This window comes from Prionailurus viverrinus, chromosome D4 (genome assembly GCF_022837055.1).
Source record: "Prionailurus viverrinus isolate Anna chromosome D4, UM_Priviv_1.0, whole genome shotgun sequence".
Lineage (NCBI taxonomy): Eukaryota > Metazoa > Chordata > Mammalia > Carnivora > Felidae > Prionailurus > Prionailurus viverrinus.
Window position 1 is genome coordinate 6,032,883 of NC_062573.1, and position 13,673 is coordinate 6,046,555.

General features: G+C 38.8%; 2 protein-coding genes across 2 annotated transcripts in view; one reads left to right on the top strand and one right to left on the bottom strand.

The window, feature by feature from the left end:
* Positions 1 to 13,673, bottom strand: part of LOC125150478 (olfactory receptor 1J2-like) — a 39,807-nt gene that overhangs the window by 11,912 nt on the left and 14,222 nt on the right. The gene's annotated exons all lie outside the window — the stretch shown is intronic.
* Positions 6,511 to 9,855, top strand: LOC125150637 (olfactory receptor 1J1-like). The gene is made up of 2 exons (XM_047830770.1): positions 6,511 to 7,423; positions 9,839 to 9,855. The coding sequence occupies exons 1-2, from the start codon at positions 6,511 to 6,513 to the stop codon at positions 9,853 to 9,855; spliced, it is 930 nt and encodes a 309-aa protein (XP_047686726.1).

A 13,673-nucleotide genomic window follows, 5' to 3' on the forward strand; every position in this document is an offset into this window, starting at 1 on the left:
GCTGGGTCGTAGGTTAGTTCTATTTTTAGTTTTTTGAGGAACCTCCATGCTGTTTTCCAGAGTGGCTGCACCAGCTTGCATTCCCACCAACAAGGCAAAAGAGATCCTCTTTCTCCGCATTCTCGCCCACATCTGTTGTTGCCTGAGTTGTTAATGCTAGCCATTCTGACAGGTGTAAGGTGGTATCTCATTGTGGTTTTGATTTGCATTTCCCTGATGATGAGTGATGTTGAGCATCTTTTCATGCGTCGGTTGGCCATCTGGATGTCTTCCTTGGAGAAGTGTCTATTCATGTCTTTTGCCCATTTCTTCACTGGATTATTTGTTTTTCGGGTGTTGAGTTTAATAAGTTCTTTATAGATTTTGGATTCTAACCCTTTATCTGATATGTCATTTGCAAATATCTTCTCCCATTCTGTAGGTTGCCTTTTAGTTTTGCTGATTGTTTCCTTCACTGTGCAGAAGCTTTTTATTTTAATGAGGTCTCACTAGTTCATTTTTGCTTTTGTTTCCCTTGCCTCCAGAGACATGTTGAGTAAGAAGTTGCTGCAGTCAAGATCAAAGAGGTTTTTCCTGCTTTCTCCTTGAGGATTTTGATGGCTTCCTGTCTTACATTGAGGTCTTTCATCCATTTTGAGTTTATTTTTGTGTATGGTGTAAGAAAGTGGTCCAGGTTCATTCTTCTGCATGTCGCTGTCCAGTTTTCCCAGCACCACTTGCTGAAGAGACTGTCTTTATTCCATTGGATATTCTGTCCTGCTTTGTCAAAGATTAGTTGGTCATACGTTTGTGTGTCCATTTCTGGGTTCTCTATTCTGTTCCATTGATCTGAGTGTTGGTTCTTGTGCCAGTACCATACTGTCTTGATGATTACAGCTTTGTAGTATAGCTTGAAGTCTGGGATTGTGATGCCTCCTGCTTTGGTTTTCTTTTGCAAGATTGCTTTGGCTATTCGGGGTCTTTCTAATCTTGAATTTTTTTCCTCAACTCTTCTTATTCTTTTCATTTCTTTTTTAGGCAATCTCATGTTTTTGTATACTGACATCCCATGAATTTCAATCTCCAAAATATATCCACCTGCCCCCTGAATTTCTGACCCATAGGTACTTCACACTCAGTGTGTTAAAAACTTCTCAAGTATGTTTTTCTTTATATGTCCTATATCTTAGTAAATAACTCAGCTATACAACCTGCTGTCCAAGCCACAAATTTAGAGAGGTTTTAAACACCTTCATTTTCGGGGCGCCTGGGTGGCGCAGTCAGTTGAGCGTCCGACTTCAGCCAGGTCACGATCTCGCGGTCCGTGAGTTCGAGCCCCGCGTCAGGCTCTGGGCAGATGGCTCAGAGCCTGGAGTCTGTTTCCGATTCTGTGTCTCCCTCTCTCTCTGCCCCTCCCCCGTTCATGCTCTGTCTCTCTCTGTCCCAAAAATAAATAAACGTTGAAAAAAAAAAGAAAAAAAAAACACCTTCATTTTCTTAATTTTCTATAGTCTATCAAAATCAATTCACACTAGAATTACCATATTTTTTAGATTCTGACCCTGAAGGAGACTTAAATCCATGTAGTTTTCTCCAACTCCATTGTCTCTCTTAGGTAGACTTTCATAACCTCCCATCTAACCAGCTGTGACCACTTTGTAACTAGTCTCCTTGCTTCTGGCCTTGCATCCCATCACTTCATCCTTGCCTTTCCAGCATCCCCTCCAGCTGCTGCAAACACATGCTTACTATCCATTCTTCACCTATTGTGATAGTTTTTAATATGACATGGTCAATATTCTTATCAAATTCTTCCATGGCTCTTACTTTGCTTTTGGATAAAGTGTAGATTGTTCATCATGTCTTCCAAGGTTCTGAATGACTGATTCATGCCTGCTAATTTCTTAAGCCTCATCCTGAACCTCTTCCCCTTGTTGAAGCATATATTTCAGCTAATCTAATTTCCCTGATAGTAGTTTCCCAAACGTGTCATCTCTCTTTTCTGCAGGTTGTCTCGTCTTCCTTTGTTTTTTTTTTCTTCTCCCTCCAAAATGCTCTGTCTCTATGCTGTCCATGTCACCTTTTGCTTGTTTGAATTGTCTTGGGTCTCTGCTAACTAGTAACTTCCCAAAGCCTACCTTGATGGACCTGTTAAATTTGGGTCTGATACCCCTCCTCTGTGCTTCTGTGACACTCAACACTCACCTTCATTACAACATTTGACACAGTGTTCTGTCTGTCCTGCCCCGTAGATTGGGAGCTCTTTAAGAGAAAAAACAACAACTGTGTTTTCAAATCTTTACTCACCGTATCTCATAAAATTCTTGCCACATAGGAGTTGCACAACATTTTTATGAATAAATAAATGAATTATTGAAAAAATTGAGTAAAATGCTATCCATTCCACTTGATTCTGTGTCTCTTTTCTAATTTTGACAATCTGAATGGAATAGGTTTCTAAAGACTTCTCACACTCATGGTTAAAAAGTATATTTTGAACACTGAGCATATGCCAACTATTATGTGTCATAACTAGCCAAAAAAAATTCTGCATGCATTTACATGTTTCAAAAAAAACCACCTTTTTCTTTTTCTTTTTTCAAAAGAAAAAAAATCTCTATTTCTGAGAAACATAAGCCTAACTATTCCTTGATAAATGTTTTTATTTCCCAGGGACTAGTAGCAACTCTCTTCCAATTTCCAGATTAAATGTGATAAGGAAGGAGTCCATATGATACAGAGCCTGCTATTATAAGAGCGGTGTCATGGTGGACTGGAACTAGACTTTAGGTTTGAAGTTAATGTGGTTGAGTTTCAATCCTCATTTGGCCATTTTTTGAGCCACTCTCAAATACAATAAAGTGGGGGAAAATGCTATCTACTTCAAGAATTATTTAAAGCATTAAATGAGCTTAGGGATGTGAAAATTCTTTAAAAATAAATGAATCCACAAATGAATCCTTATTTATATTCCCAAAGGAGTTGACTACCTTGAGTATCTGGCAAAAGCACATCTCCACTGGGAATGGCTAAGGGAAATGCAGTAATTATTCCCAAATTGTCCAACACCAGATATCTGTGGCTTTGGTCCCCTGGTTCTCAACCTGGCTAATAAAAATGTTGTTGCCTTGGATCTGGTAAAAAAGAGAGAGAGAGAGAGAGAGAGAGAGAGAGAGAATACCTCCTTCTCACTTGAGGGTTGAGCTTGTGCCTTTTTTTCCTGTGCCAAATCTAAATCTTCTGGAGAGAAAATGAAAAATTAGTTCACATCCTGGAGCTGACAGTCTTTGAATTTATCACTCTGGAGCTCGGTGAGGCTAGGGCTTATACACTTCATTCCCCAATAAATGTGTGTGTGTGTGTGGGTGGGTGGGTTTGTGTATGAGTGGTCTACTACAGAAATCTACTTTTGCCAAGCACTTTAATAATTAAGTTGTGTCATCTTAAATAACTTAGGTGAACATAATAATTATAATTCCTTGGAGGTTTGTACTTTCTTTGTAGGAAAATGTTATCTCTTACAGTTTTGCTGAATATATGGCATGCATTTAAACAATGAGCAAAACTTCCCAGGTTAGAAAAAATAATAATGTAATCTGCATTGTTTTGCAAATAGTTTTAAATATGCCTACATACAATTTTCTGTTATGTTCCAATATTCAAAAATTATATCATAAGCTTTTTGTTAACTCATTTTACTGGCTATTTGGTATTACTTCCAATGGATGTTTACCACAGTTGCCTTAACTTTTTTCACTTACTGATAGAAATTAGGTATTCTATGAAAAACATTGACCAATATCTGATCTGCTTTTGTCCTGGAGCCCTAAGAAATTCACTCTATGATGGGTTATCTTTGTAGATACTGTAGCTGGTATTCTAGTCTATTTGCTTTTGATCATCTGATTAAGGACTGAGGCAATACATCCATCCAAAGTCTTGGGGAAATTACATATCCCACCTTATCCTTAATGAGGAGCACATATCCAGATGTCTCTTTTTCATCAAACCATGCTCTGCTAGAGGCAATAGAGCATGGTGGTTAGGAACATAGGTTTGAAATCAGATAAATCTAGAAATTAATGATCTGTCCATAACTTTCACTCTGAATGATTTTAGGCAAACTACTTACACTCTCCAAGCCCTAGTTTCCAACTAGCTAAATGAGAATAATGCCCTTTTTGTGGTCCTTTTAGGCTGAGATGATATAAAGTACATGTCACAGTAACTGACATATTATTATTCACACAATAAATATGTGATTAATGAATGATTGCTATAATATTATTATTAATATTACCATCTAGACACATATCTTGAAGCCATAGATTTCCATTAATCTTCAAGCCTCCTGATTTGCTTCCTAAAATTCTTGAGTGCTCTCAGACAGCAAGTACTGTCCTACTCAAGGATGTAATTAATGAAGGCATGTAATATAGTATGAACAAATAGTCTTTGCATCTATAGAGACCTGGGATCTAGTCTCAGATTTACCAAATACTAGTGCTATGTAACATCAGACAAGTTTCATCACTGAGTTCCAGTGTTCTTTTCTCTAAAATGAGGATCTGGATGTCTATGCTGAAAGGTTGTGGGAAGAAATGAACAGTATTTGAAAAGCACCTGGTGCACATTAGGTGCTCAATCAGATTTTATTAACAATGTGACTATTTTTAGCCTTATAGCAGCCAAATTGCAAAGATGGTAAATTTGTTCTGTGTCTGCAACCTCTACTTTCATTCTGCCTGTAATCTCCAACCCTCTCCCCTCTTCATTTTGTCTGAGGAGGTCAGTGCTCTTGTTCTGCCATCCAAACCTGGTCCCTGAATATGAATGGTTCCCAGCCAGCCCATCTCAGTGAGAGGGTTGGCCATAGGGCTTTCTTGTCCAGGAATATTTACTTTAGTCAGGAACTTAAAACCTTTTATCTCTTGCTGAAAGAATTTCGAGTACCAGCAGCCTATTGAGGGTGATATTTTGGATGGGGATATGGAAGTCTCAATGTTGGTCTGGAAATCACACTACATAGGTATAGTTTTGCATGTTCCCCCAAGAAAAACTGACCTAGATGATTTGAAAAATTTCAAGTAAATTAGAGAGAGTGTTCCATCACTCATTTTCCACAATCCATGAAGACTGTGGGGTCAGGGTTGGGTCCAAAGTGCTGGAATCTGTGCATAAAGATCTGCCTCTAGAACTAAGTAGTCAACTACCTTTCACCTATTTCTGGGAGACCTAATGGAAAAGCATTCATAAATATTCTGATTTGATATCTGGTTCCAGACATTCTGGGGAGCCAATTAACTACTTTGCTGTTGCCATTGAAAGTTATCATTCGACATGAATTTTCGCCTACTAGATTAAACTGGTTCATGACTACACTCTTCTTTTCACTCATATGGGGTTGGGGGAACCAGGACTGGTGGAACATGGTTGCCTTCTAAATCTGGTTGGCAAAGCAATGGTGAGGCCAAGTCCTCATAAACTCATCTGTTTCTAGGCTCTCTATTTTCATCCACTGTTTTATTAGTTTATCTTTGTAAAAGTACATTTTTTGTTGCAGTCAATATACTTTTACAATAATCTTTGAAATGTTATAGTGAATCCCTGCCTTTTCTTTTAAAAAATATGTAGGTATTGTGATAAATATTGATTTGGGTTAGGAAATCAATCTCTTACAGGCTATTTTGGAGACACTGAAAAGATAATTCCTTTTAAAAATTATTTTTAGATTTTTATTGTGCTTTGTTAAATGTGATGCTATGTGGCAGCTAAATAACACTGGATTCCAGGATTATTAGGATGAAACCCGGATCTTGAACAAGACCTGTTGTAAGTTTCTTAAGAGGCTGCTGTGATTAATTTAACTGGATGTGACATCTTTCACTTGAACAACAAATTTCTATTATTCTATGATAGATTTTGGGTCTACAGCCAAGGAACAAATCAATAATCATGGAATGTGTCCAGAAGTAGAGGATGCAGAATTAAACACATCACAACACACAAAATTATGAAGGGCAATGAGATTTCTGATGTCAAGTAATTTGTTTTGCTCCCAGAGAACAAACTCTGGAGTCACAATGTTTGGGTCCAAATCCCAGCTGGTAATTTTCTACCTCAGTGATTGTGACACTGTCTGCCTCAGCTAGCCCATCTGAAAAGAGGAAATAACAATGGTACCTACCTAGCTCATATATGTAAGACTATTGAATCAGTTGCTACATGTAGCTATTCACACCGTGCATAAGGACAACATTCAATAAATATTAACTGTTAGTATTATCATTTGCAGAGACTGGCACCAAATTGAGAAAAAAAAGTAAGTGGTTGTATATCCTAAAGGTACACATTTTCTACATTTATCCAGCAAAATATGCCTAAAATGTAAGAAAATATAAATGAAAACCTTCCCTAAATCAAAAGAACATCTCTACTATACTATGCCACAATGATCACTTTTTTATCCAGAAACATTCCACCTTCTCTTTTCAACTTTCCCCACCCGTCCCCTTCAGCTGATGTACCAGTATGAGGAGGGAGAACCAGAGCAGTGTGTCCGAGTTTCTCCTCCTGGGGCTCCCCATCCGGCCAGAGCAACAGGCCATGTTCTTCGCCCTGTTCCTGGGCATGTACCTGACCACGGTGCTGGGGAACCTGCTCATCATCCTGCTCATCAGGCTGGACTCTCGCCTCCACACCCCCATGTACTTCTTCCTCAGCCACTTGGCCTTCACTGATGTTTCCTTTTCATCTGTCACTGTCCCAAAGATGCTGATGAACATGCATGCTAAGTACAAATCCATCTCCTATGAAGGATGCATTTCACAGACATATTTCTTCATATTTTGCGCTGATTTAGACAGTTTCTTGATCACTTCAATGGCCTATGACAGGTATGTGGCCATCTGTCACCCTCTGCATTATACCATCGTCATGAGTCAGAGCATCTGTGTCATGCTAGTGGCTGGATCCTGGGTCATTGCTTGTGCTTGTGCTCTTTTGCATACCCTTCTCCTAGCCCAGCTGTCCTTCTGTGCTGACCACACCGTCCCCCACTTCTTCTGTGACCTTGCTGCCTTGCTCAAATTGTCCTGCTCAGACACTTCCCTCAACCAATTGGTGATCTTTACTGCAGGATTAACAGCCATTATGTTTCCATTCTTATGCATTGTGGTTTCTTACGGCCATATTGGGGCCACCATCCTCCGGGTTCCTTCTACCAAGGGCATCTGCAAAGCCTTGTCCACTTGTGGATCACATCTCTCAGTAGTGACTCTCTATTATGGGGCAATTATTGGCCTATATTTTCTTCCCTCATCCAACAATACCAATAACAAAAACCTAATTGCTTCCTTGATGTACACAGTGGTCACCCCCATGTTGAACCCTTTCATTTACAGCCTGAGAAATAAAGACATGAAAGGGGCCTTGAGAAAACTCTTGAGTAATAAAACATATTCTTCCACCTGATACTTACTTTTCTTTTAAAATATACATATTATCTTATTTCTTCAATTACACATAAACACAAATTATTGTAAATATAGCTCTCCTGTCTTCCTTCCACACTGTCACTGAGAAATGCTTTGCTGACATTTATCTTTACATCTGTTGGGGAGAATAGTAAAATTAGATGTACTTTATAGGACTTACTTTGTTCTTTTCTTGGATGATGGGATTGGAAAATACTTTGAAGATGCTGTATCTCTTTGGCTGGTATCATCAAATGGGAGCTATCAGAGCTGGACTTTCCTCAGATTTTCAGATTATTATAAAATATATTTGGTCTTTTATGCATCAATTTCTAAGGAATTTTCCATTTTGGTGATGATATGTCTCCTTCTTCACTCAGACATCCAGGTATTCAGGGACCTTGAGCCCTTCTAGAACTTCCAAGAAGAACATAGTAAATTTTACTTTTCTTACATAGTAATTAACACACTGCTTGCTTGTCCTTCAGGAATACAGACCACATATTCTTTCTTTCCAAACACACACAGGTATTCAGCAACAAAATAAATGTCACCTCAGTTGTCTCAGATACTGGTTTAAGAGCCTAATCTATGCATTAGGGTCATCTAATTTAATTCTGACAACAACCCTAAGAGATATTTTGAGAAAACTCATGCTCAAAGAGATACTTTGAACAGATGAACATAAGGGAAGGGAAGCAAAAATAATATAAAAACAGGGAGGGGACAAAACATAAGAGACTCTTAAATATGGAGAACAACAGAGGGTTACTGGGGGGGTTGTGGGAGGGGGGATGGGCTAAATGGGTAAGGGGCATTAAGGAATCTGAAATCATTGTTGCACTATATGCTAACTAACTTGGATGTAATTTTTTTTTTAATTTAAGAAAGAGATACTTTTAGAAAGCTCATGTTCAAAAGCATCTTAACATCACAGTTAGTGAAGGAAGATTTGAATCTTGGCTGTCTGACTCCAGAGTGATTCAGCATGGCAAGGAATGTAGTTGTTTATATGGAATGCTGTGTCTTGGGGGGAAACAATTAGTGTGAGAGAATATGAAAGACTTCCCAGGGAAGGTGTTGCTTTACCTGAGACTTAACAAATCAGAATTATCCAAACACACAAAGCTCTATCTTGTCCTGGCAATGACAGGAAGAGGGAGTAGCGTGTGCAGGATATTAAACCGGAAGTTTCAGCTGAGGTACCAAGATTCCATAGACTCCAGATGCCAAAGTGAGTTGTAACACACAAAATGAAGATGTTTATAGGAAATGCCCAGTACTCAGTTTCATAACTCATCAGCCTCTTAATCCGGATATGGATCTAAAAAGTGCTAAGAGCTAGAGATGAGAGGTTCTCATAAAGTGATGGTGGGTTTTTTTTAGAAGGCTGCACAGTGAACCCCAAATTCTCGCAACAGAGAAGAGGGTGCTTTCCTCCTCACTTCAAGCTTACTGGCAGAAGCTTGAAAAGAACCATTTATAGAGTCTTATATATCTCTCTCATTTGGATGAGAATGACAGCAATAGGAAAAAAGAAAGAGGGAAAGAGGGGGAATTGAATTATGAAATAGAATTATGTTTTGGGGAAATACCCTTCACTTCTTTTCACGGTGGGTCAATAAAAGCAAAAATGTTTCCTGCCTGTGGAATCACTATGCTGTATGCCCAAAACTAATGTAACATAATTTGTCAATTATACTTCAATTAAGAAAAAGTTTCCTATGGACTATAGGTGAGTTATGTGAGAGAGAAAACTGATGTGAAGCCATTTTCATGTCTCCCCAAGAAAACCCATGACCAAGTCTAGGAAACTTGAAGAGAGAAGAAGAGATCTGTAGGGAATGCACAACCACAAAACCAGAGGCTCTGAGGGGAAACAATTACAGAAAGAAATATACTTTTGTTATATCACAGAGGATGTGTGTGAAGGCAGCCTGGGAGACTCTGAATGTCTGCTGGCCCAGAAGGGACAAGAGAATGAGTCTGTTCTAACCATCATCCAGGTCAAAAGAAGTCAAAACCTTTTTAATATGGTAGCAACCAAAGGAGCATATTACTGTCACCCTTTGTTCATTCTTTCTTTCAAGCTTTATCCCAGAGGGTGGATTCAGCAACTGCAACTAGATTTCAGAAAAATGATGGGGGGGGGGGGGGAGATAATCTACCATTATGACTCCTTTCAGAACTTCAGATTCTTACCTGCCTGAATCCAATGAGGAAATTTTTTTAATTTTAATTTTATTTTTTAATTTACATCCAAATTAGTTAGCATATAGTGCAACAATGATTTCAGGAGTAGATTCCTTAATGCCCCTTACCCATTTAGCCCATCCCCCCTCCCATAACCCCTCCAGGAAATTTAACTATAGAATTGAGACATGTTTGTGGTAGAAAGTAATCCTTACCCTTTTTAATATCTAAAGGTTAGAAAAGAATTTATGGGATCCGTAAGAGTTTTTATTCAGCAGAGGAGAAAAACAACCCTCAAATAAATGAAATTTCAAAGAATAGCAGAAAAAAAATGTCACTTCCTGAGTAGTAGGTATTCAACATCCCAGGTATTAAGTGTGATATACTGAATTATTGTTTGAAAGAATATTTACTCCTTCCTGCTCACTTCTATAGCAGGAATACATTTTCGCATTCCACTGATGTTACTTACGCTGGTCCTTGTGATATAAAGGCTTTTTTGTACCCCTGTATATCAGTTACAGTTGCCACAAAAAAATGCTGGGTGACAAATGGCCACAATAGCCCAGCAGTATTCACCAACAAGCATTTATGCTACTTATCAATCTGAAGGTTGGTTGGGGCTTGGCTGATCTAGCTTAGGATGATGGTTTTTTCTGGACTCGGCTGATCTCACTGGTGCTTCTGTGGCTCGTTGCACGTTCGCTGATCTAAAGTGGACTCGTGTAGGGTGGCTCTGTCCCATGCATCCCTCATCCTATTCTGGGACTTGCATATGGACACTTTCAGACTCTTACTCAACCCCCCCCCCTTTCTTCTCCTTATGCCATATACTAACTAGACTGTTGCTAACTTTGCATTATTAACACCTACTTCTAAGCTTTTCCTGAATTGCAGTGGCAAGGCTAGAAGCTACATTTTCCAGATTTTTCTTTTCTGTATTGTTCATGTTTAATGTCTTCCAATGAGAGGAACTCATGAGAAGTTTAGAAGGCAAGAGAAGAAACCATTATTCTCTGGAGGTAATTATAGCCAGAAATATGGGTAGATACAAGCTTCACAGTAGTTTCCCATTGAGCTAAGAGCCACCTGCATTACGCATCAGACCAAGACATTTGGAGGAGTTTTTCAGTGATTCTTGAGATTTGCAGCCACTGCCCACTAATCTTTTGAAACCATCTATTTTATGCTCAGGCTGAAATCTTTAGTTTTGGGCTTTTTAGTTTTCAAGTGCAAGTTCCCTGACCTCTGTTCCTCACCTCTTGCAACAGTTGTATAAGCAAGAACTTTTGTTTTTCTCTCCTGAACAAATTCTTACTGATACACTTTCACTTAAAATTTACCCATTATTGACCTGTATCTTTTTTTTTTTTTGGAGTGCAGATTAAATTACCTAATTGATACTTTCATTTACAGCCAAGGACATCTATTGCAGAGTAGTGGAGACAGAATGAACTCTTCAAATATTAATTAATTTTTAAAACTTCATTATTAATATGGAGACACATTGAAATGAATCTACTTCAAACAACACTAAAAACAATCAACTCTATGTATTCAAGGACTTTCAAGGAATGAATACAAAGTTTTAAATTTTTATTTTATTTTTTAAAATATGAAATTTATTGTCAAATTGGTTTCCATACAACACACAGTGCTCATCCCAAAAGGTGTCCTCCTCAATACCCATCACCCACCCTCCCCTCCCTCCCACCCCCCAACAACGCTCAGTTTGTTCTCAGTTTTTAAGAGTCTCTTATGTTTTGGCTCCCTCCCTCTCTAACCTCTTTTTTTTCCTTCCCCTCCCCCATGGTCTTCTGTTAAGTTTCTCAGGATCCACATAAGAGTGAAACCATATGGTATCTGTCTTCCTCTGTATGACTTATTTCACTTAGCATAACACTCTCCAGTTCCATCCACATTGCTACAAAAGGGCATATTTCATTCTTTCTCATTGCCACATAGTATTCCATTGTGTATGTAAACCACAATTTCTTTTTTTTTTATTTATTTATTTATTTATTTATTTATTTTTTATGAAATTTATTGACAAATTGGTTTCCATACAACACCCAGTGCTCATCCCAAAAGGTGCCCTCCTCAATACCCATCACCCACCCTCTCCTCCCTCCCACCCCCCATCAACCCTCAGTTTGTTCTCAGTTTTTAAGTCTCTTATGCTTTGGCTCTCTCCCATTCTAACCTCTTTTTTTTTTTTTCCTTCCCCTCCCCCATGGGTTCCTGTGAAGTTTCTCAGGATCCACATAAGAGTGAAACCATATGGTATCTGTCTTTCTCTGTATGGCTTATTTCACTTAGCATCACACTCTCCAGTTCCATCCACGTTGCTACGAAAGGCCATATTTCATTTTTTCTCATTGCCACGTAATATTCCATTGTGTATATAAACCACAATTTCTTTATCCATTCATCAGTTGATGGACATTTAGGCTCTTTCCATAATTTGGCTATTGTTGAGAGTGCTGCTATGAACATTGGAGTACACGTGGCCCTATGCATCAGCGCTCCTGTATCCCTTGGATAAATTCCTAGCAGTGCTATTGCTGGGTCATAGGGTAGGTCTATTTTTAATTTTCTGAGGAACCTCCACACTGCTTTCCAGAGCGGCTGCACCAATTTGCATTCCCACCAACAGTGCAAGAGGGTTCCCGTTTCTCCACATCCTCTCCAGCATCTATAGTCTCCGGATTTGTTCATTTTGGCCACTCTGACTGGCGTGAGGTGATACCTGAGTGTGGTTTTGATTTGTATTTCCCTGATAAGGAGCGACGCTGAACATCTTTTCATGTGCCTGTTGGCCATCCGGATGTCTTCTTTAGAGAAGTGTCTATTCATGTTTTCTGCCCATTTCTTCACTGGGTTATTTGTTTTTCGGGTGTGGAGTTTGGTGAGCTCTTTATAGATTTTGGATACTAGCCCTTTGTCCGATATGTCATTTGCGAATATCTTTTCCCATTCCGTTGGTTGCCTTTTAGTTTTGTTGGTTGTTTCCTTGGCTGTGCAGAAGCTTTTTATCTTCATAAGGTCCCAGTAATTCACTTTTTCTTTTAATTCCCTTGCCTTTGGGGATGTGTCGAGTAAGAGATTGCTACGGCTGAGGTCAGAGAGGTCTTTTCCTGCTTTCTCCTCTAAGGTTTTGATGGTTTCCTGTCTCACATTTAGGTCCTTTATCCATTTTGAGTTTATTTTTGTGAATGGTGTGAGAAAGTGGTCTAGTTTCAACCTTCTGCATGTTGCTGTCCAGTTCTCCCAGCACCATTTGTTAAAGAGGCTGTCTTTTTTCCATTGGATGTTCTTTCCTGCTTTGTCAAAGATGAGTTGGCCATACGTTTGTGGGTCTAGTTCTGGGGTTTCTATTCTATTCCATTGGTCTATGTGTCTGTTTTGGTGCCAATACCATGCTGTCTTGATGATGACAGCTTTGTAGTAGAGGCTAAAGTCTGGGATTGTGATGCCTCCTGCTTTGGTCTTCTTCTTCAAAATTCCTTTGGCTATTCGGGGCCTTTTGTGGTTCCATATGAATTTTAGGATTGCTTGTTCTAGTTTCGAGAAGAATGCTGGTGCAATTTTGATTGGGATTGCATTGAATGTGTAGATAGCTTTGGGTAGTATTGACATTTTGACAATATTTATTTTTCCAATCCATGAGCAGGGAATGTCTTTCCATTTCTTTAAATCTTCTTCAATTTCCTTCATAAGCTTTCTATAATTTTCAGCATACAGATCCTTTACATCTTTGGTTAGATTTATTCCTAGGTATTTTATGCTTCTTGGTGCAATTGTGAATGGGATCAGTTTCTTTATTTGTCTTTCTGTTGCTTCATTGTTAGTGTATAAGAATGCAACTGATTTCTGTACATTGATTTTGTATCCTGCAACTTTGCTGAATTCCTGTATCAGTTCTAGCAGACTTTTGGTGGAGTCTATCGGATTTTCCATGTATAATATCATGTCATCTGCAAAAAGCGAAAGCTTGACTTCATCTTTGCCAATTTTGATGCCTTT